Source organism: Suillus discolor (genome assembly GCF_016758755.1).
Source record: "Suillus discolor strain FC423 chromosome Unknown F5147scaffold_42, whole genome shotgun sequence".
NCBI classification, from domain to species: domain Eukaryota; kingdom Fungi; phylum Basidiomycota; class Agaricomycetes; order Boletales; family Suillaceae; genus Suillus; species Suillus discolor.
In genome coordinates this window covers 174,679-193,203 of record NW_024541289.1, presented here as the reverse complement: position 1 = coordinate 193,203, position 18,525 = coordinate 174,679, and the positions used below count along the sequence as shown (strand labels likewise).

The 18,525-nt window shown below is 46.2% G+C and overlaps 6 protein-coding genes across 6 annotated transcripts; 3 read left to right on the top strand and 3 right to left on the bottom strand.

Annotated features, from left to right (window-relative positions):
- Nucleotides 1-578: 578 nt before the first annotated feature.
- On the top strand, nucleotides 579-905 carry F5147DRAFT_548091 (uncharacterized protein; the record flags this gene model as incomplete). The annotated part of the gene is made up of 1 exon (XM_041430357.1): nucleotides 579-905. A coding segment is annotated over one exon (327 nt), but the record flags the coding sequence as incomplete, so codon positions are not given.
- A 3,286-nt stretch (nucleotides 906-4,191) lies between these two features.
- F5147DRAFT_580090 (uncharacterized protein) lies at nucleotides 4,192-4,374 on the top strand (the record flags this gene model as incomplete). Its single annotated transcript, XM_041431525.1, has 1 exon — nucleotides 4,192-4,374. A coding segment is annotated over one exon (183 nt), but the record flags the coding sequence as incomplete, so codon positions are not given.
- A 285-nt stretch (nucleotides 4,375-4,659) lies between these two features.
- On the bottom strand, nucleotides 4,660-8,785 carry F5147DRAFT_775752 (uncharacterized protein; the record flags this gene model as incomplete). Its single annotated transcript, XM_041441767.1, has 14 exons — nucleotides 4,660-4,821; nucleotides 4,879-4,983; nucleotides 5,032-5,493; nucleotides 5,548-5,840; nucleotides 5,980-6,369; nucleotides 6,419-6,631; nucleotides 6,680-6,787; nucleotides 6,839-7,055; nucleotides 7,104-7,115; nucleotides 7,191-7,301; nucleotides 7,355-7,749; nucleotides 7,837-8,074; nucleotides 8,129-8,212; nucleotides 8,477-8,785. 14 exons carry the CDS (start codon nucleotides 8,783-8,785, stop codon nucleotides 4,660-4,662), a joined length of 3,099 nt encoding a protein of 1,032 aa, XP_041290746.1.
- A 6,553-nt stretch (nucleotides 8,786-15,338) lies between these two features.
- Nucleotides 15,339-16,576, top strand: F5147DRAFT_838402 (uncharacterized protein). Its single transcript, XM_041444150.1, has 6 exons — nucleotides 15,339-15,360; nucleotides 15,530-15,599; nucleotides 15,658-15,792; nucleotides 15,853-16,087; nucleotides 16,144-16,198; nucleotides 16,258-16,576. The coding sequence occupies exons 2-6, from the start codon at nucleotides 15,548-15,550 to the stop codon at nucleotides 16,453-16,455; spliced, it is 675 nt and encodes a 224-aa protein (XP_041290745.1). The 5' UTR covers nucleotides 15,339-15,360; nucleotides 15,530-15,547; the 3' UTR covers nucleotides 16,456-16,576.
- Nucleotides 16,577-16,741: 165 nt separating this feature from the next.
- Nucleotides 16,742-17,764, bottom strand: F5147DRAFT_704838 (uncharacterized protein). Its single transcript, XM_041437915.1, has 4 exons — nucleotides 17,618-17,764; nucleotides 17,210-17,566; nucleotides 17,050-17,159; nucleotides 16,742-16,991 (listed from the first exon to the last, which is right to left on the bottom strand). Exons 2-4 carry the CDS (start codon nucleotides 17,271-17,273, stop codon nucleotides 16,902-16,904), a joined length of 264 nt encoding a protein of 87 aa, XP_041290744.1. The 5' UTR covers nucleotides 17,274-17,566; nucleotides 17,618-17,764; the 3' UTR covers nucleotides 16,742-16,901.
- F5147DRAFT_271172 (uncharacterized protein) lies at nucleotides 17,507-18,481 on the bottom strand. The gene is made up of 5 exons (XM_041428961.1): nucleotides 18,258-18,481; nucleotides 18,110-18,206; nucleotides 17,962-18,060; nucleotides 17,814-17,912; nucleotides 17,507-17,764 (listed from the first exon to the last, which is right to left on the bottom strand). The coding sequence occupies exons 1-5, from the start codon at nucleotides 18,290-18,292 to the stop codon at nucleotides 17,690-17,692; spliced, it is 405 nt and encodes a 134-aa protein (XP_041290743.1). The 5' UTR covers nucleotides 18,293-18,481; the 3' UTR covers nucleotides 17,507-17,689.
- Between the last annotated feature and the right edge of the window lie 44 nt (nucleotides 18,482-18,525).

Sequence of the window (18,525 nt, the reverse complement as noted above, 5' to 3'; positions counted from 1 at the left end):
GCACCTTAATCACCCAATAAGCATGTGAGTCTTTATTTCGCTTTGCCTGATGTTGGCTGTCACGCAAGAAATGCTGCAGAGAGAACTTTTGATGGGAGGGGAGGAATGACAAGACGCCATTGAGAGTCGGGGGGCGGGACAGCCCGTGGGAGGCTTTGGAGGGCTGAAATGTATGCATCAATCACCTCACCGATTACTACTTCATCCAGAATTCATGAAGTCATAGATTATCGATGGAAGCACACATCTTATCGATGTGTTGTCATCCGCGCTACTCCCTCTTAAGCTTACATTAATTGGACTCATGGATTTCACGCAGCTTGACTCAATTCTCCAACGCGTGTCATCGTGCTACAAGGTCAACGAGCAGGAAGTGTTGGATAAATGGATGGAGAAGCGAGAGGTCCGGGATCCTGAGGGATGGAGGCTCCTTGAGGGTATACCTTGCATCGCTGGTGGGCTCACAGCACTTCTTGGTAAGTCTCACAGTCAGATCATAGTGAAGAACAGCTAAATATTATACAGGGACTTTGGAAGGACGAGGGGGAACCATCCCGTGGAAGACTCTACCTAAGGTTCTAGCCCATCGTGGGTACATCCTCGAAAACTACCCCGAGGACATTCTCATGCCCAGCGAGAGACGTCCAACAGTTGTGAGGAGCAAGGGCATACATGACCTCACCACCCTTGAGCGCTTCAAACTTGTGGATGCCCTCAAAAACAATGTCCTCACCATCAAATCTATTCCAACAGACGCCCACAAAAGTCTCGCAAAATCACGTGTCCCTGTCATTGTTGGACAAGCGCCCACTGCAAATTCACCTCACACTCACGGCCGACGAGTGTTTGCCAATGGCTGGATAGATAGGCGTGGGCTGACCCGTCTGGGCAATACTTCTGCATCAAGTTCTAATGCCACATCACCTAATCCGCGCAGACTCCGAGTCTTCGTAGAACTTCCACTGGTGCCTCCTGCCTGGAAGTTGAAGGCGACTCAGCAACATCCCCCCATTGGACCCAGTCGCAGCCAGCTCATCCCACATATCGCCGTTATGAGTGCCACCGAGGACGAAGAACAAGAAGTTGATGAGCTTGTCAGTTCACAGCCTGCAGTTGTGAACTGTGAGCCTCTCGAGCCTCTCTCTCATCTTCACCAAAGTAATATGACCTACAGGAGCCTCTGTTTCATCCTCACGAGCCTCATTTGTACACGCTCGCGCACAATTCAAGCAAGACTTCATTCAATACTACATAGTAACTACTTTACAAGTCTGGGGTCGCCCAGGGTTCCACCATTTCAATACATCCTTCATCAATTGCATTTCTGATTTTTTGTTCCCCAATTGCGATGGAATCAACGCAAAAGTGAATGGAGCCAGGGACACCCAGAACGCAGTTAAGTGCATTCTCCCTATGTCAAAAAGATTAAATACAACAAGCGCCTCGAATAAATCTGCGCTCACCAGCCTGCCACTACACCGATGTAAGCCCCACGCGTCACACAGAAGACTTCTTGAGAGGGTTTGACTTGTACTGGAATATTATGACAGTTTAACAAGAAGGATGCAATTGTTAAGTAACACACCTGGAATGTTGTAAAAAATGGCCTTGTAAATATGAAGGACAGACTCGTCTGCCAATGATCTCGCAGCATTCTCAAATTGAGGATGGTTCTGATTGATGACGGTGAGCTCTGGCCTTGCTGTGGAGAGTGCGCCGTTGATAAAGATGACTTGAGGCGAGGGGAAAACACACTCGATGATAAATGGTATGGTCGTCGACATGGTCTGCTGGGGGAAAAATCGTGAGAATTAGTAGAGTATTCTGAAAGGTTGAAAACGCTCATCTGAGAAGAAGTGGAAGATACCTACCATCGCATTCGGCTTGCCCAAAAGGGTGGCATATGCATGGTGGGCGGGAGCAAGAAGTGCTGCGCCACTCGAACAAATCGCATTGCGATCCTCTGATAGAAGGTTAATTAGGACAGAAGATCAATGGCGATTGAATGCGTACCTGCATAATAAGACACCGCTCTCCTCTTGGGCGGCTCATTTCTGAACCTACACCACAATTTTCAACCTTAGTCCCCTCCAACAACTATCTGATGGCTTGTCCAACTATTCATAACACGGCTCGAGAAAGAATTGAGGCACGAGAAAAGAACAAACGCTATTATGCAATGTATGTCATTATTTTATGAATTGTTCCCGAGACTGTTCCTGACACTTACTTGTAAAGACATAGAGACGCAATCTTACAACGGTGGAGGATGTATGGTGTAAGTAAACGTGACAAGGAAGCAGAGGCAATAACAAAAGAGATATCGAGAGCTGTGGCAAAATTATTGCATGGCCGTGACGACGATGAGTCTGAATCAGACACTGATAATTCGAGCGACGATGACACACTGTAAGTTTAAAAATAGAAACATAGATTGAAATCAATTAATGTCCAACAGATATGATCTGCCAGCATGCTTACACGCTATCAAAACCGCCAAGGACGACATGCTCATATTGATTGGTGCCGACCCCTGTGAGTTCGCCAAGGACAAGTTGGCCAAGTACGTCAAGAGCATCCCAGACGATTGCAGCGCTAAGGGTGATATTTCTATCATCGCGAACTCAATCAGCAAGATTGAAAGTATACTCAAGCATGTCATTGCTGCGCAAGACGAAATCCTAAATTTCTGTGGTCTCTCACCTGACTCTGAGTGGCATGCCACTGACACAGTCTCTCGATTCTTGAAGACTACAGTCGCATATTTGGAGGATATTCAGCTTCTTGAAATGTCCGGAGGAGTTGTAGAGCTTACGATAGCACAATGGTTGGGAGAGCTGATGTATCAGAAGGGAATCAAGATTTGAGTAGCATACATGATTCGTCACTACATACATTTAGCTACACATTGATACTACAAGTGTATGGAGGTAGTGACGAAATGCAGACCCTTCAAAGCTGTACAGTGGCATCCACACAATGTCGCCGCACATATGCCACAGTCGTAGGTGCGTGAAGGAGGGCACTAAGGAACGTGCAAGGTTTTCGGGTGAGTTAGAAGACAATATATATGAGATGCCCTTGTGATCAGTTGTCAGTCAAAGTGTTCATCAGTTCAGCGTGATCATGGACTTATGGATGAGTTTTTTTCGAGGCGTTTTTTTAAACAAGCTGTCTGACACAAATAGATCATTAATACATGGTATAGTTGAATGAAGCAATAGGTGCTCACCTTTGTCTATGCAAAGACTAGCACAGTGGTGCGACAGAATGCTTTTTCTTGAGGGAGAGGATGATACTACTGACAGAAATGTGGGCAGTGGGAGTGGGAGGAAACAGGCGCAATTGCATTGGGATCCTCTGACAGAATGTTAGGACAGAAGATTGACGGCGATTGACTGTGTACCTGTGTGACAAGACACCGCTCTCCTCTTGAGAGGCTCGAGAGGCCATCAAACCTGCTAAATATTGAGCAAATGAGATTCACATAGAAAATTTGCGACAAAAATCCTGTAAAAGAAGAGAAGTCAAAAGTCAAAAGTCAAAATGCTGTTACAGTCAATAGGACAACCTACAAAGGGACGGGAGAGGGACGAGAGGGTATCAGGACTATGTGAGGTACATGTTGCACCCGAGGCACTGCGGCAGCACATTGAGGATGACTGTTCTGTACAGCCAAATCTGATCAGCCAATGCAGCATATGGATAACGATGTTCACACATAAAAAACATGTCCCAATACCTCCAATGTACCCAAAAAACCATCTAGTGCGCATATTAAGATGCTCCATGACATGCCAGTTCTAATGGTATTGACACATTTTTTAATTTAAATGGTATCTGGTCAGATAAACCAACTCTCGAACGTTGCCCACTCATTTGTTTCAATTGCTTTAGACTTCTTTACCTCTTTACCTATGGGGCGGAGAGCAAAACACCTCACTCTCGCTGATAAAACTGCTGCAACACGTCAACACACAGCAAAGTATAGTCGATCCGATAGGTCCAGAGAACTCTTGCTTTGCATATTTCTTATCTAAGTACTAACACTGCGCGTACAGAGGTAGAAACACTCGTCGACTTTGGAATTCGCACACATATGCCAAAGCCCACAGTCGAAAGGGTTCAACAAAGTCCCTCACTCTTGATTCCAATGTTGAGCTGTCATCCCTTCCATCTGATTTAATCAACCTTGCAAGAGCAGATCTTCCAGACACCTACCTGTTTCAACAAGCATCACAAAGTGCTGACAACCTTGATGAATCAGATCTTGCGCAATGGGATGTTGATCCACCATACCACACTCCTCGACTGTTGGACACCCCAGCAGAAGCTCGCTGGACAGAAAACCTTGTCCAGGTGATCCATGGATGACGATTTTGAATGGAGAAGGAGGAAGTCTATAAGTGTGCTAAGAGGCATAGTTCAGGGGGAGCGCTGCATCTTTGTGCTGAGTTGAGGGAAGGTCTTGATGTACTCTTGAGTCAGTGGGCAACATTGCACAAGTATGTTGATGGTATGCAAGATTGCGACAGACACTGCGTGATGGCTCAGTGCCTCCTACAGTGGCGTGCTCGAAGAATCTATCGTTATCATAACAAAGTGCACGCAATGATGACGGGATCGAATCTGTATGCATTGGACAGTAGTATTAACTAGTTAGAATACAGGAATTTGAAGCACGAGTGTTCTGAGATAATATCGAAACATGTGCATGTCTCCCTCTCCGAGAGCCGTGCAGTGGTACCCATGCAGTGTCGCTGCAATCACAGCAAGCACCCAGACACCGCAGTCAAAGCCGTTTGTCTGGAGTGCATCAGTCTAAAACATATAAGCTGAGGCCGTGTTTTGCACCATCAAGGTTGTGACCATACTTACCACTAGAGGATGTGCGAGCCATCCATCGAAGTCGATGTTGACATTAAAAACATGATCATGTTGTCGAGCGATACTCAGAAGACGAGCAATCAATTTCATGATGTCCTGGATGAATTTAGTCATGCAAAAATCTATTAGAGGAAGCTCATGAACCTTGGTGTCACTTTTCCATGGCTTCCGCTCAGCGAAGCTGTCAAAGAGATGGAGTTCCTTGGTTTGAAGGTGTACAACACATAGAACCCAGTGGCCGACATCTGAAGGCCTATGGATGGGAAGAATCCACACCTCTTTCGTCCAGTAAGATGTCCAAGACATATTGCGCCATAGAACATTATCAGGGGCATTGTATCGGATGCGCGGGAGGTCGTGGGTTGAAAGGATGGCATACTGTTCAGCCATTGGAGACAATTGCACCGCCTCTAAGTAAAGAAGCACTGCACACCCATTAACGCAACTGTCATTGAGTAGTGCAGTCCGAGAAGCAAGAAGCACGATATCCTTCGGCTCAAATACTTGACAAGGACATCCAAAGCGAGGTGCAGATACTCGTTCTTTGACGGTGCCTGGAATAATGATTCCCGCTTCTGGTAGAGGTGTTCGGTCCAATGTGATGTCCTAGAAGACTCATAAGCATAGACTATAGCGTGAACAGTAGAAAAACCATGCTACTTCAGGGATTCGCCAACAAAGGTCGGCTCCAGGATCATTCACAATGATGTCGATATCGTCATCCTCACCACCAGGGACTCTGGCAGTCAGAATATCTACAAGGGCAGCATCTTCAGGTTGCAAAGCTGTGTGATCGGTGTCAGAAAATATTTCTGGTCCAGGCTCTTCATCTTCAGTAGGCACAACATATGAGACAGCATATGTGTTGATCCATTGAAGCGGACGCTCCTCCGAGACACCCGAGAGTTTGTGGGCCAAAGATACAGCATCAGTTGCATGAGATGCGAATCGTGCTGCAGATGCAAGTGAGGTTGTCCAACAAGTCTGGATGTACTGAAGGTGCTCCTGTTGCTAGCGAAGCGGGACAAGGAATTTTTCATCTGCAAATGCACTGTGAGATCAGACAAGAACAAGGGAAGGTATGATACTTACAACCTGGTGTCAAAAGGGCGAGTTCTAGTGCTGAGAGCTCGTCACCGAACCATCTGCAGAGATTGTCCACCTCCAGCCCAAGACGTTGCTGCTCTTCAACACATCTATCTCTCTTCAACATTGCACGAATGCCATCACGAACGTCTTGATCATCCAACCAGCAGGGAACCTTTCCAGTGGAAGGTGTAATCCATATGTCTTCCATCAAACTCTGATCGTTGCATAGGTCGGTTAGTTTTGTCGGGAGAGGTGTGGGAAGAGGAATGCCGCAATGCGGATCATAGAGGGCTTCCAGACGCTCACAATAGGCGTTGAATTTATGGAGAGCAGCCATTAATGCTGGCTGGCGTTTTGCAATTGCTTTTCGAGTCTGTTGGTGTAGTTTGGTACCTAATGCGTAACATCAGGTCAAGTTGTTCAAAATGATATTTCACCTTACCCAGTGCTTGCTGTGATTCTCCTACCGCACGATCAAGCTTATCCCACTCGAAGAAGCTGCCAATGGCACGCTTGCGAATGTTCATCTTGAGATTGCGTGCTAACAGCAATGTTTGAACAAACTCGAGGTTCAAGCCGTCTAGTTCCGGGAACCTGTCCTGTACATTGAGCGAAGCATATAATACTTCAACTTTGTGCATGAGACGCTCATGCACTCATTCAAGACTTTCAATTGCATCACGGGTGTCCTCTGACATCTCACCTTTCACAATTGTGTCCCTCGTTGTCTGTAGAGCTTTGTCCGAAGCATCAAGGTCCGCTTGCAGAGCAAGGACGGTATCCAACTCTTTCTTGAGACGAGCCAGAGCATCTATGCCAGAACATCAGGAGGGCCACAATGATCACGAGGAAATTTACATACGAGCGCAGATTGAAAGCTGTGACTCCTTCTGCATCGCCCATTCTTTTCGCAAATCACTCACGGCAACTTCACACTCCTCGAGAAGCTTCCGGGCAGCTGTACCTTGATCCTCCACACCGCGCCTGAGTCGTCGCCTAATCCAGTCCCCGAGATCGGCACGCATCTCAAGGCCAATTGCTCCAGTGTGCCGATCAATTAACCACAGACGATGTTGTCTCTGTTGTGTGAATGTGAGCAGAATTTGAGAGAACACACGAGAACATACAGAAGACGACCGCTGTATGCCGATCAGTCAAACAAATCTTGACCAGAGTCTCTCCGTCCCCTCACCATCAGACAAGCCCAGACCAACAATCATTCGCGGATTGTAAACGAGCTGACAAGCCCATTCATGACCGTAGGCGTGCATTGCAGTAGTTGCAAACTGTAAGCGTTGTATGATAGAGTCTGGCAAGATGTCGTACTATTGGCAATTAATGACAGTTCAATGCGACAGGTGAACAAATTAAGACTGACCTGATTTAACGACCATGATAAGACACACCCCACATCATAGAGAGTGACGACAGTAGCACTCTGAGGTAGCAATGAAAAGAGATGGTTGATCAATGCAACTGAGTACTTTTGTTGCTCGCCAGGACTGTCGATATTGGCAAAAAATAAAGGTATGTCATGGCGGCAGATCAACACCATGAGTCCTGTATTGTCAAAGCTATCCATAGCTGCCTTTTGCTTCTTGCCATCCACTGCTTTGTAGGAATTCTCACACAGATTGATCACCTCGTCTGGCACATGCGATACGTGCAGCTTAGGCGCGGACTTGTGACTTCGAGTGATATGATGACCGATAGCGTCGACCTGCACCTTTGGAAGGAAATAAGAAGGGTCGTAAAAATGTGGTGAATCTCCCGCTGAACGCCGGTGTCGGTGGTGAAAGTTTCCATCAGTAGAAACATGGATATCACCTCCTTTATTCAAGTCTCAGCCAAATCGAACACCCCCAAAACAAGCTGGACAGCGTTGTATGAGGATGGATGTGCAGCGCTCCCGCAGTCCCTTCTCTTCTCTGGCTCCAGGTGATTGCAGATGCGCAGGAGTTGCTCGTGAAGCTTCTACACAATCATGACAAGTTTGTATGGCCGCTTCTAACTGGCGCTCGACCTCTATCTGCAGGACATCGAACCACTGAATAGCATGACCTAGACTCCGGCAGAAAGGTTCTTGAATAACTTCACCCTGGTTCATTCATGTGAGTAGCTGAACAAGTATCCAAAGTCAACAAACACGTACCTTTGCATTTGTTATTCGGTATCCTCGTCGGACGTAGTGCGTGTGAAGTGCAGACGCAAGTGCATTGACAGCATCACATGAGTGCTGAAAGAGAGCAATAGAAGGCAAGCAGCTCGACAGATATAGCCATTCGGGGCTGGGAGGGTGCAGTAGGGAATAAGCCATGGAAAATGAGTGTTTGTGCTAAGTTTGCGCATCTACAGCTCATTGTGTCAATGGAGATGAAATCTAGAAAGAAATTAGCTGATTTAAGTCAAAGAATGCAACCGAGTACTTACAGTCAAAAAAGAGACAGGTAAGAGATGTGCGTTTTTGTGCACATGTGTGCAAGCTGCACAAAGACAGAACCTTTGGCGTTCGTTCGAGAGGCACGCCTAGTGTCCGTGCAGTGTAGTCTAGTTGGATCTCAACTAGTGTAGGAATAAGAGCTTTCCAGCTGTCATACAAGCGAGTAGATGTAAGATCAGGCTGGGTACGACGACTCGGTGTGGATTGTGAAGGAGATTGGGGAGAGCAATTGTCATGAGGTTCAGGGACATCTTCCCAAGCCTCGTTAACATCGTTCTCGAGAACCACAGCATCCATTTCTGTCTCTGGCAGGACAGGTGGAGTTTCTTCAGGCTTCCAAGTCGCTGGACCGGCGAGTAGACTTGCCATCTTGGCAAGCAACTGGGTTTGTTTCAGGCAATAATGTCATATTGATGCATCAGAACAGGCTAACTAGCCTAGTTTTGTGATGCATCAAGCTTGCTCATTGTGTGATGCATCATCTGTCCGGTACATATTTCGGCTGTGCTGTCCATATTTGGCACTTGTCCGTCCATATTGAATATTGAGCAGGTTAACCAGTACCTTGCTTCCCTTCTCCTTGCTTCCCGCTTCTCTTCTCGTTCCAGGCCTTCTTGCTTACATAATTTAATTATTTGGCAGCCTGCATCGGTAGGCCTCTTACCAATCCAGTCATGCTCCGCCTTGACTCTGCCCGCCTCTTTCCTTGCCCAGCCCTCCATATCTGCACTTGCTAGCAGTGTGATATAAAGTATCCTTCAAATGTCTTCACAATCCCCGTCTTAACCTCAACCTCACAGGCTTTCAGCTCTCCGCAATCACCATCTCCACCAGCAGTGACAACCCATCGACCAGCCCTTGATACTGCCGCCGCATATACATGCTCCTCACGGACACCCTGCACTTCCTCAATCTCCTCGCCTGACTTCGGATCCCATCGCCAAGCAGCCTTATCCTCATATCATTTGCTGGCCGCATCTGGTAAATGGGACAGATTGAATCCATGACCCGCTGCCCATTTTCTTTTGTTCACAGTGACCCGGATATACTACCACATGTATTAAGTATATAACTAGTCAGAAACGTGCGTGTATGCGTCGTCACGCTGCATTGTTGTCAATGTCCAACTTCTTAATACATTTGAAAGCCACTGTGTCTCCCACATTCCATACAAACCTTCATTATGGACAGTGAATCAAAGACAGTTCCCTCTGCGACCCGCAGCTGCAACAACATTGAACGGATGTTAAGGTTTGATGCCACACTGATGTCGTTCTCACATTCTCGTGGATTGAATAAAATACTGTTTTGGACGCGGAAACGAGATACATATTACAGGATGGTTGGACCATAACCTGCATTCAAATTTTGAACATAAGTCTAATAATTCCCAACCGTGCAGCAGCCTAGTGTGACGAAGCCATGTTTGAACTTTGTGAGGTTCCGAAATCACAAGTGCTTAAGATCATGGCATTAATGTTAGAGCAATATTTGATGTATTAGTTTTGGTCCTACCAACTTGAGTCAAAAGTCGTTGGAGTTTTACTTACACATCTGTATACTACTAGTCACTGGTGCCACCTTCTCAATCTCTCAAAATTTCAACCATCACTCGTCACTCTGACTCACTCATAGCACATGGATGCACTAAACTGTATTCATAAGCCTAATCTACAACAACCAATATATACTACTGCGCCATAAATAATCTGTAAACTCGAGCCGCCGTTATGGTCTGACCACTGCAATAATTTGATTCAGATGCAACCATGGTCCATTTTTGTCTGTGAACAACATTGTTCCATTCAACACTTATCTTCAATCTACTACTTTCTCAACCCTCATAGGTATGTTTTTAATGCAATTCCATCTTTCATTCAAATGATTTTCACACAGCTATGTCTTCCAATAGTGGGACCAAGTTGTTTGGAGTCGAGGTGTTTGTTGAGTAGTCTAATAAGGTGCGTGGTCCATCCGCTACAGGTACTATCTTCATTAACCGCCAATGTTCACCCCCTTCGCCATTCCGGACAACACCCAACACCTGTAACCGCTCCGGTCCATTACTCAGACCCTGCAAGGCTCAGCGGCGCTAGGTGAATACTGCATGACAGTATTATCTGATAACTGCTAATACTACCCAATCCTATCCCTGCACCTCAGCACATTCCCTCTCACACGCTTGCTGTTCTTGCTGGCTGGCTCTCGCTCGCTCACTGTCTCTCACACACCCGCTATCTGCTCTCGCCCACCGTCTCTCGCCTGCTGTCTGCCCTCACCCGCTGTCTCGCACTCGCCTGCTGTCTGCTCTCACCCGCTGTCTGCTCTCACTTGCTGTCAGCCTGTCACTCGCTCGCTGTCTCTCACTCGCTCACTTCTCATAGATATACCTTTCCCATCTGGCGTCCAACACGCAGGTTTACTCGTGCCACATATCCGCCTGTGTGGCTGTATGCTGTAGAAGCACCTACAACCCAGAATCCAGATGGGCCTGTTATAGGTAATTTTTCGCATTTTTGTGTATGCTATCTGTATTTGTGACTTGATCAATACCTGGAATATATCACATCTAATTGTGACTAGAAATGTGCGAGTGAGTGCCCTAAATGTAAATATGCCCGCTCCAAACCTGCTTGCAAATCTCCATATTTGACTCATTTGGGATATGTCATCGGTCAAGCGGCTTAAAATGAGATCTGTTTTGAACAAGGAAGGTACCAAATAGAAGCTTGGCAAAGTGGAAGGCACAATGCGAACTGAGATTTGACCAACTGAATATTAGATCTTCATATATAGGTTTCTTGGTTGTCGAGGACCAAAAAAGAAATATCATTGACTGAAAGTGCTACAGTCTACAGACCATAGCCCATTAAAGGTCTGCTAACTTGCACGTTCTGATGCATCAATGATGCATCGGAAAGCTTGGTAATGTACATAGTTGATGCATTACCTATCACCTATAACTAGCAGAATTGATGCATCAGCCTTACAGGGACTTGTGTTTGTTTAGCTTTCTGACCTGGCACTTCAACAAGCACCTGTGTTTTCTGCTTGTCTCTAAGTTTCCGTGGGCTGGAAAAGTGGGTACCTAGCCCAGATGACGTGCCAGGTTGAGCAGCGCGGGTACCCATACGAGGGGCCATGATATCTTGATGGCTGGAGCAGAGGAGTTGAGAAAAACAGCCAAGTGACAAGTGACAAGTGACCATTGTCATTGAGGTGTAGTGCTGCCGCAGTTCAGTCCCGAACCTAGGTTCGAACCTGAACTTTTGTGAACGGAACCACCGTTCGGTCAGGGGTTCGATGTACAATACAGGACTGAACCTTACATAAGTTCTTCGTTCAGGTGGTCTCGGATGGACGTCAGACCCGTTCGGACGAGTCTGAACCGGTCTGAAACCATCATTAGAGTTGCAGGTTTGTTGCTTCTGTTGCTTCTGTTCTGCAACTCCTCAGGTTCGAAGGATACTCACTGTCAACACATCAGTAAGTTTGCCGGTGAAATCATCACCGGCACAATCCTCACGGGCGCCATCATCACCGACACGATCGATCGGAATAGACATTGCATCACCAACACGATTGATCGAAATGAATATTCACATCTCGTTCTGGCCTTGCGCAGAACATCAGCCAAGAATAAAAGGGTGGGGTATATGCAAGGTAAGTTTATTTATCAAAACATGTCTAACTCTGCAGTTAATGCTAATGGCATTTTGAAGGATGCATCCGAAATTGAATGGTATCATGATCCTGAGGCAAAATGGGCGTCTCAAGACTTTGCTGATGGAGTGAAATGGCTCGAAGTCCATGGGTATCTCAATAAATTGTCTGCGCACTAACTTAGTATCTAGTTTGATCAGTATTATCGTGCCCCTCCTTCATCTGCCGCGACGACACATTCTGCTACACCATCCCTCTCACGCCAAGGTTCCTATGGCCAGAGCTGGATGCGCGATGCAATCAAAGCTCGCGTCTCAAATGATGCAGCTCGTCAAAGGCCTCGTCGGGAATTGGAGGACTACTTAGCTGCACCACTGGAGGATGTTGAGAATGTAGTCGCGTGGTGGGGTGTAAGTTCACTTCCCTCATATCCTTAATATTCCGTGTAACTTGAAGCTGACAATTATTTTTTTAAAGCATCACTCGGTTCAGTATCCCACTGTTGCTCGCATCACAAAAGACTACCTCGCTATTCAGGGGTCTGCGGTAGCATCTGAACGGGCATTCTCAAGTGGTGGCATCACCGGCACCACACGTCGCAACTGCTTGCTTCCAGAGACATTCGAGGCACTTCAACTGTTAAAAAGTGCGTACCGTCAAGGCCATGTCTCAGCAATGGTGCAGGCTGAGCTCGTTGCTCCTCAAATGTTTATTGTTGAATAGTCTAGCCTACTACAATTGTTTGTACTTGGAAAATTTTGCTAATTTCATGTTGCGTTCGGCGGTTCGAACTGGTTCGAACTCGAACCCGACCATTGTGAACCTGTTCAAAGTGGTCCGGCCCAGAGTCCACCCTACCTTGGTGAACTTGACCGAGGTTCAGTTCTCGGTCCTCGATTATTTTGAAAAAACCGGACGGAACTGAACTTTGGCAGCACTATTGAGGTGGCATCGGATGCTCTGGGACAACATGTAAGGCATAGTCGAGGTATCTAAATTTCAACGGGACGCGCAGGAGGAGCGCGCTGCACCGGAACAGCGTACAGCAGGAGGCAACGAGGCAAATTGATATTTTTGGATTGTAGCTATATTTACATTCGGAGGATTTGGAGGAGGGTAATGAGGTGCGAGAGGGCAATGATGCTCCCGAAAGGAGGTGCAAGAGGAGGGCAACGAGGTATAAGCTATTTTTAGATGGTAGCTAGCAAGATCCTCGCAGGATGAAGGGTCTCTCAGCCTAGTTTCCCATAACATAGAAACCAGGTCTGAAAGACCCCTTATTGGCGCTGAGAACTGCTGCCTGAGGTGCAAGAAATTGGAGAAAGGGTGGCCTCATGCCATTTATGTAAATACACAATCATGCCCTCGAGGCAACATTTGCTGCTTCAAGCACTAAGCAGCAGTGCCATTGGGTGGGCGCCGTAGAACTTCTCAAGGAAGTCGGAGGAACGACTCAAAGATTCGTAGCAGTGTGGAAGTCAACTTATGGATCAGTGCTCGAGGTCGAAAACTAGTACTAGTAGTAAGTCACTGATTCGCCACTAGTACTCAGGCCCTCGAGATAAAATTATTCGGGCAAATATTACATAGCAAGCCAGGTACGTGACGGGCTCGATGGAGTTAATGACACGTCGCTTATCATTAGCAAGGAGTTTTATCCCGAACCCTCGTATACATTCGAGTCGTCACTTCTCCCTGTGGTCTCTTCTCTCTATTTTGAGCTACATAAGGCCATGTCATACATTCACGACACACACACGCCGTGTCACGACCGCGGCAAGATAGCTACGCCCACGCCGCTCCGCTAGTGGTTTAACTACACGATGGGATTGAATGTTTGGCATCTGCTTTCGCAACAGTTGCACGATCCTTACTACATATTTTGCATTGATGATGGTGTTATAGCCCAATGATTGAGGCTGGGGCGAGGAAGTGCGCATGCGATGACAGGTATTAAGGAAGTATTTGGGACGAGAGCAAGGGTGCACTGTCAGAAGGAGGTGGCCATGAGGGATTGGCCTAGAGGTCCTGGTTGGTGGCGGCGTAACAGTGAGGCTGCAACCGAATTTGACTGAATTTGACATTTCTGATATCGTGCCGGCAGAATGTCACCTAGTTAAGAGACTCTGGATGCATCGATGAGGTGTCAAGCTCCCCAGGTCCGGGCCAACAAGAGAGGGAGCAGATCATCAATCAGCCTGTACAGTCTGACTGTCTCATAGAGAATCATCAGAATGGAAAACTTTTTGATGGTCGCATTAATGCTCCTAGGCCTGTGTTAGATTGGTGGCTACATGATTTCACCGATTTCTTCAACTGACACATCAATGAGTGCATTGAAAAGAATTTCTAGTCACGAACAGACATAAAGCAGGAAGATTGAATATCCCGCGCACACACGACACTGAATTGAAAATTCGCAGTCAGCATCACCCAAAATCTGATTTTTGTTCGACTCCGACTCCCTTCTCTACTTGGTTTCACACAGCATACTGATTTATATCGATCAAGATGGGGGTGAACATTAACGTTCATCTCCATGGCGCCTTTCTCAGCGCTGGATGGTGGTATATCTAGCACGAACTCCATCATTATACATCCACTAAGTTTTCCACTTACTCACATCATCCCTCGAACATGACCATAATATTCAATGCTCCCCGCTGGTGGCCAGTAATCAATTTCAATCGTAATCTCAGCTACTTCATAGGTTCGTGGGGAGCCAGGCAGATGGTGTTCGTGACGCCTCGATCTAATCTTGATACAGTTGCATCCTCTACTGCAGTGATATATGATTGGGGTGAGCGAGATCATACTCAAGAATGAATGATATCCTTATGTTTTTAGCACTGACATTCGGGCAAGAGGTACGCTGATGCCATTACCAGAGTAGCCATCTCACTAAGAATGACATTACGTATAGCTCGAACTGGTCTGGGTGAGCACCGTACCATATCAGAAGGCTTCAACAAGATGATGTACTCAATTCTGAGCAGAATCGTCGCTGGTCTTTCATGACAGTCCTATACGTCGGCGTGCGTAACTTACGTTATAAGCGAAGACAAGAAGTTTTGCTAAATTCAAAATATTCCAGGTGCGCTACATGGGAATAGTATATATTATGTATGCCTTCAAGTTTGGCAATGTGCTCTGTGCTGATACTTAGTCATTTCTCTCAATCAGCATCAACATGCTGCGTATGTCCCTTCACCTATATCACGCGTGTTTCTGCTGATTACCAGCATACAGAAATTCTTCCGACAGTCTCGTTGACAAAACTAGTGAGTATTTTACATTGATGCCTGTCATCGTCGTCCAATTGACTCCTATGCAGGGGTAAGTGATGTTCTTGACCAGCTTGTTGATTTAATACAAAATTACATTACCGCAACAGATGTGAGAATTGTGTGGAACATCTGATCTTCCGACACTCACCGCCAACCCAACTTGGGATTTCCAGGCAATGTTATGTACTTCGTACTAAATTGGATAGCTGTGGCCGTCAATGCCATGTTAGGTGGTAAGCTACTCAGCTACAATACCTCAGCGATATTGACTTGGCTGATACATTATCCAAGCGATCATGATTACTCGTTTGTATGCTATGCACCAGCGATCCAGAAACGTCCTTGTCCTTCTTATTGTAATCTTCACGACTGTCACAATTGCATGCGGCGTAATGACTGCAATTATAAACAGGCATACTAAAGCGAGTAAGCGTTAAATTATACTTGAAGGGCTCGAGCGTATCATGCTGATCAGATGAATATTAGAGGAACTCATTCTCTCCGGCACCTATCAGTGCACTAAATATGACAATGAGGCAGACGCCCTGATTCTGCTTTCCATGACATGGATACTCTCCACTATATGGGAGGTCCTCGCACTGTGTCTTGCAACCTGGATTGCTGTAAAACACTTCCGCGAACTGCAACGACCATCGAGGGGATGGACAATTGGGGACTGTTTTACAGCGTTAATACACACTCATATCGTCTACTTCGCAAGGTGAACTCCTAATTTAATATGGTTTAACTCGCCTGCTAAAGTTCCGTATCTGCCAGCTTTGCTGCTGTTTCTTGTTTCAATCTCGGTTTTTTGTCTCCACAGCTCCTGGCGGTACGTCCGTGTATCATTGATATCTGCATGCGATCACGACTTATTTATCACTTCTATAGAACTCACTTGCTGTGGGAGCTCAGATCTATGATGGTGTTCGTCAAATTCTCTCGGTCATACAGATGTTTGTGCTGGGACCACGCCTCATTCTTAGTGTTCGACAATATCATGCAAAACTCATGGACAACTTTGATGCGGAGGCAGATATGATTTCAATAGCTTTCCAGGAGCGCACAGTTGTGTCAACTGAACTTTAATACAGTCACTCCTCCATGCTTTCTTTCTGTTATCTGTCTCGATGACATTCTTTGATTCCCCTTCCCTCGTGGCCGACTTTCCTTATTCCTGAAGACTGATAGTGAACACTCTTATACTTGCTAGTCTACTATGTAGTCGCTTTCTCTTACATCTGCTGTGCAATCTGTCGTCCAATCGTACTCTGAAAATATTTTTGCTTGTGCATGGTTTCGCCATAGTACATTCGCTATGCTGGATTAGTTTTGTCTTTGCAATGTCTCACATATGGTTTCTCGTCAATCAGTATTAGTGGAGCCCATCGGTGTCTCTTGTCCATGCTATTATACACTAGCATTAGAAACAGCACTGATGTTTACTAGTATACCGCTACATCAACTGCACTAAGTACAGTACATCAAAATGTCAAAGTCCGACCTGGAAGCCGCTTCTTAAAGATATACCCTCATTATGCTACCAAAACGCCACCAGCTAGCAGTATAGCTCCGAGTACGAATGAATTTGAGCTCGATGCAGACGTCAAGGCAAAATTCTTATTCTGTCAGGTAGCACGCAAGTGAGAAGACGCATGCATCACATTCGAGAATAAACATTACCAGTTGTTGTGTGCCCTTAAATTCCTGACAGCTCTGACCGCAATTCAGATTCATATTGCTCGTGATGAGCGATGCAAGTTGGGGATCTATTGGTGCGGGTGACGCTGCAACTATCGGCAAAGTCAATTTTTGTAAGATACAGCGCTGAGGATATGCTTACCCATTGCAGATATTGAAAATAGGATGACCCAGAGGGACATAATGCGGAGGGTCACTGAGGACATGTTGGATGGGTATAAGATGGATTGAGGTATATGCGATGGGTTGTATTTGAAGAGCAGCGAGAAATGAGACTTAATGAATGAACGAGACGGAGACCTAATCAATAAGCCGAGAGATACGAGGGAGGGAATGGTAAAATCACGACTGGGTCAGTTGCTTCTTATACAAAAACGCTCACCAAGAGAAGATGTTACCTTCATCCGAAAATAGCAGGTACGCGCTCGTAAGGGTCACGTGTTTTGAGGTTTCTTGTATTTTCGGATTCAAGAAGAGACAATGTCACGAAGAGGATGACCTAAAGAACTATCGGTTACTATAGTAATACAACATCATGCGGTACCGATACAAAGGTCGTCCCAAATAAAAGGGGCTGAATACTCGGCGGGATCTTCTGATGAATCTGTGATCATGTAGACGACTACTTCGTTGCACAGTTGCACGCCCGCTGCTGATTGGTACAGTCGCAGCTGACACCTGTACCTTTGCAGTCGCACTGACGTGGTGAGAGTCAGGGCGAGTCAGAAGTGCGGTTAACTACGTACTTGCGAAGAGTGTTGCTTGTTGACACAGCTGTCACAGTTGTCGCAGTTACAATTATTCTTGGAGCAAGTACAGCCAATACCCGAGGGACCACAGTCGCACTGATGTGATGAGGACCGGGGCTAATTAGAAGTGCAATTAACAACATACTTGTGAAGAGTGTTGCTTGTTGACACAGCTGTCACAGTTGTCACACTTGCAATTATTCTTGGGGCAAGTACAACCAGTGCCTGAGGGACCACAGTCGCACTGATGTTATGAGGACCAGGTCGAATTAGAAGTGCAATCAGCGACATACTTGCGAAGATTCTGGCTTGTTGTCACAGTTGTCGCACTTGTCGCAGTCGCAACTATTCATGGGGCAAGTACAGCCAGTGCCCGAGGGGGCACATGCGCTATGGACGTGTTTAAAGCTATGATAGAAGATTTAGCAAGTGAATACTCACCCGCAGTCACTGGTACAAGTGCAGTCTTTGTCCATCTTAATGCAGGGCGCGTTGGTTGAATGTAAGTTTTAGTTTTGAAGTTGGTGGTTTGAATGTGAACGATAAAGATGAATCGACATTCTTCTTATATGTCGCATTTGATGACGTCGTTGTCGAGTTGCCATTTCACATCAGTGGTCTTCTCAGTGACTTGCCAGCTGATCATGGTGCGTAGAAGAAACTTGAAAGCTTGACAGTTCGTTCCCACGATGAGTACTTTGCAAAATAC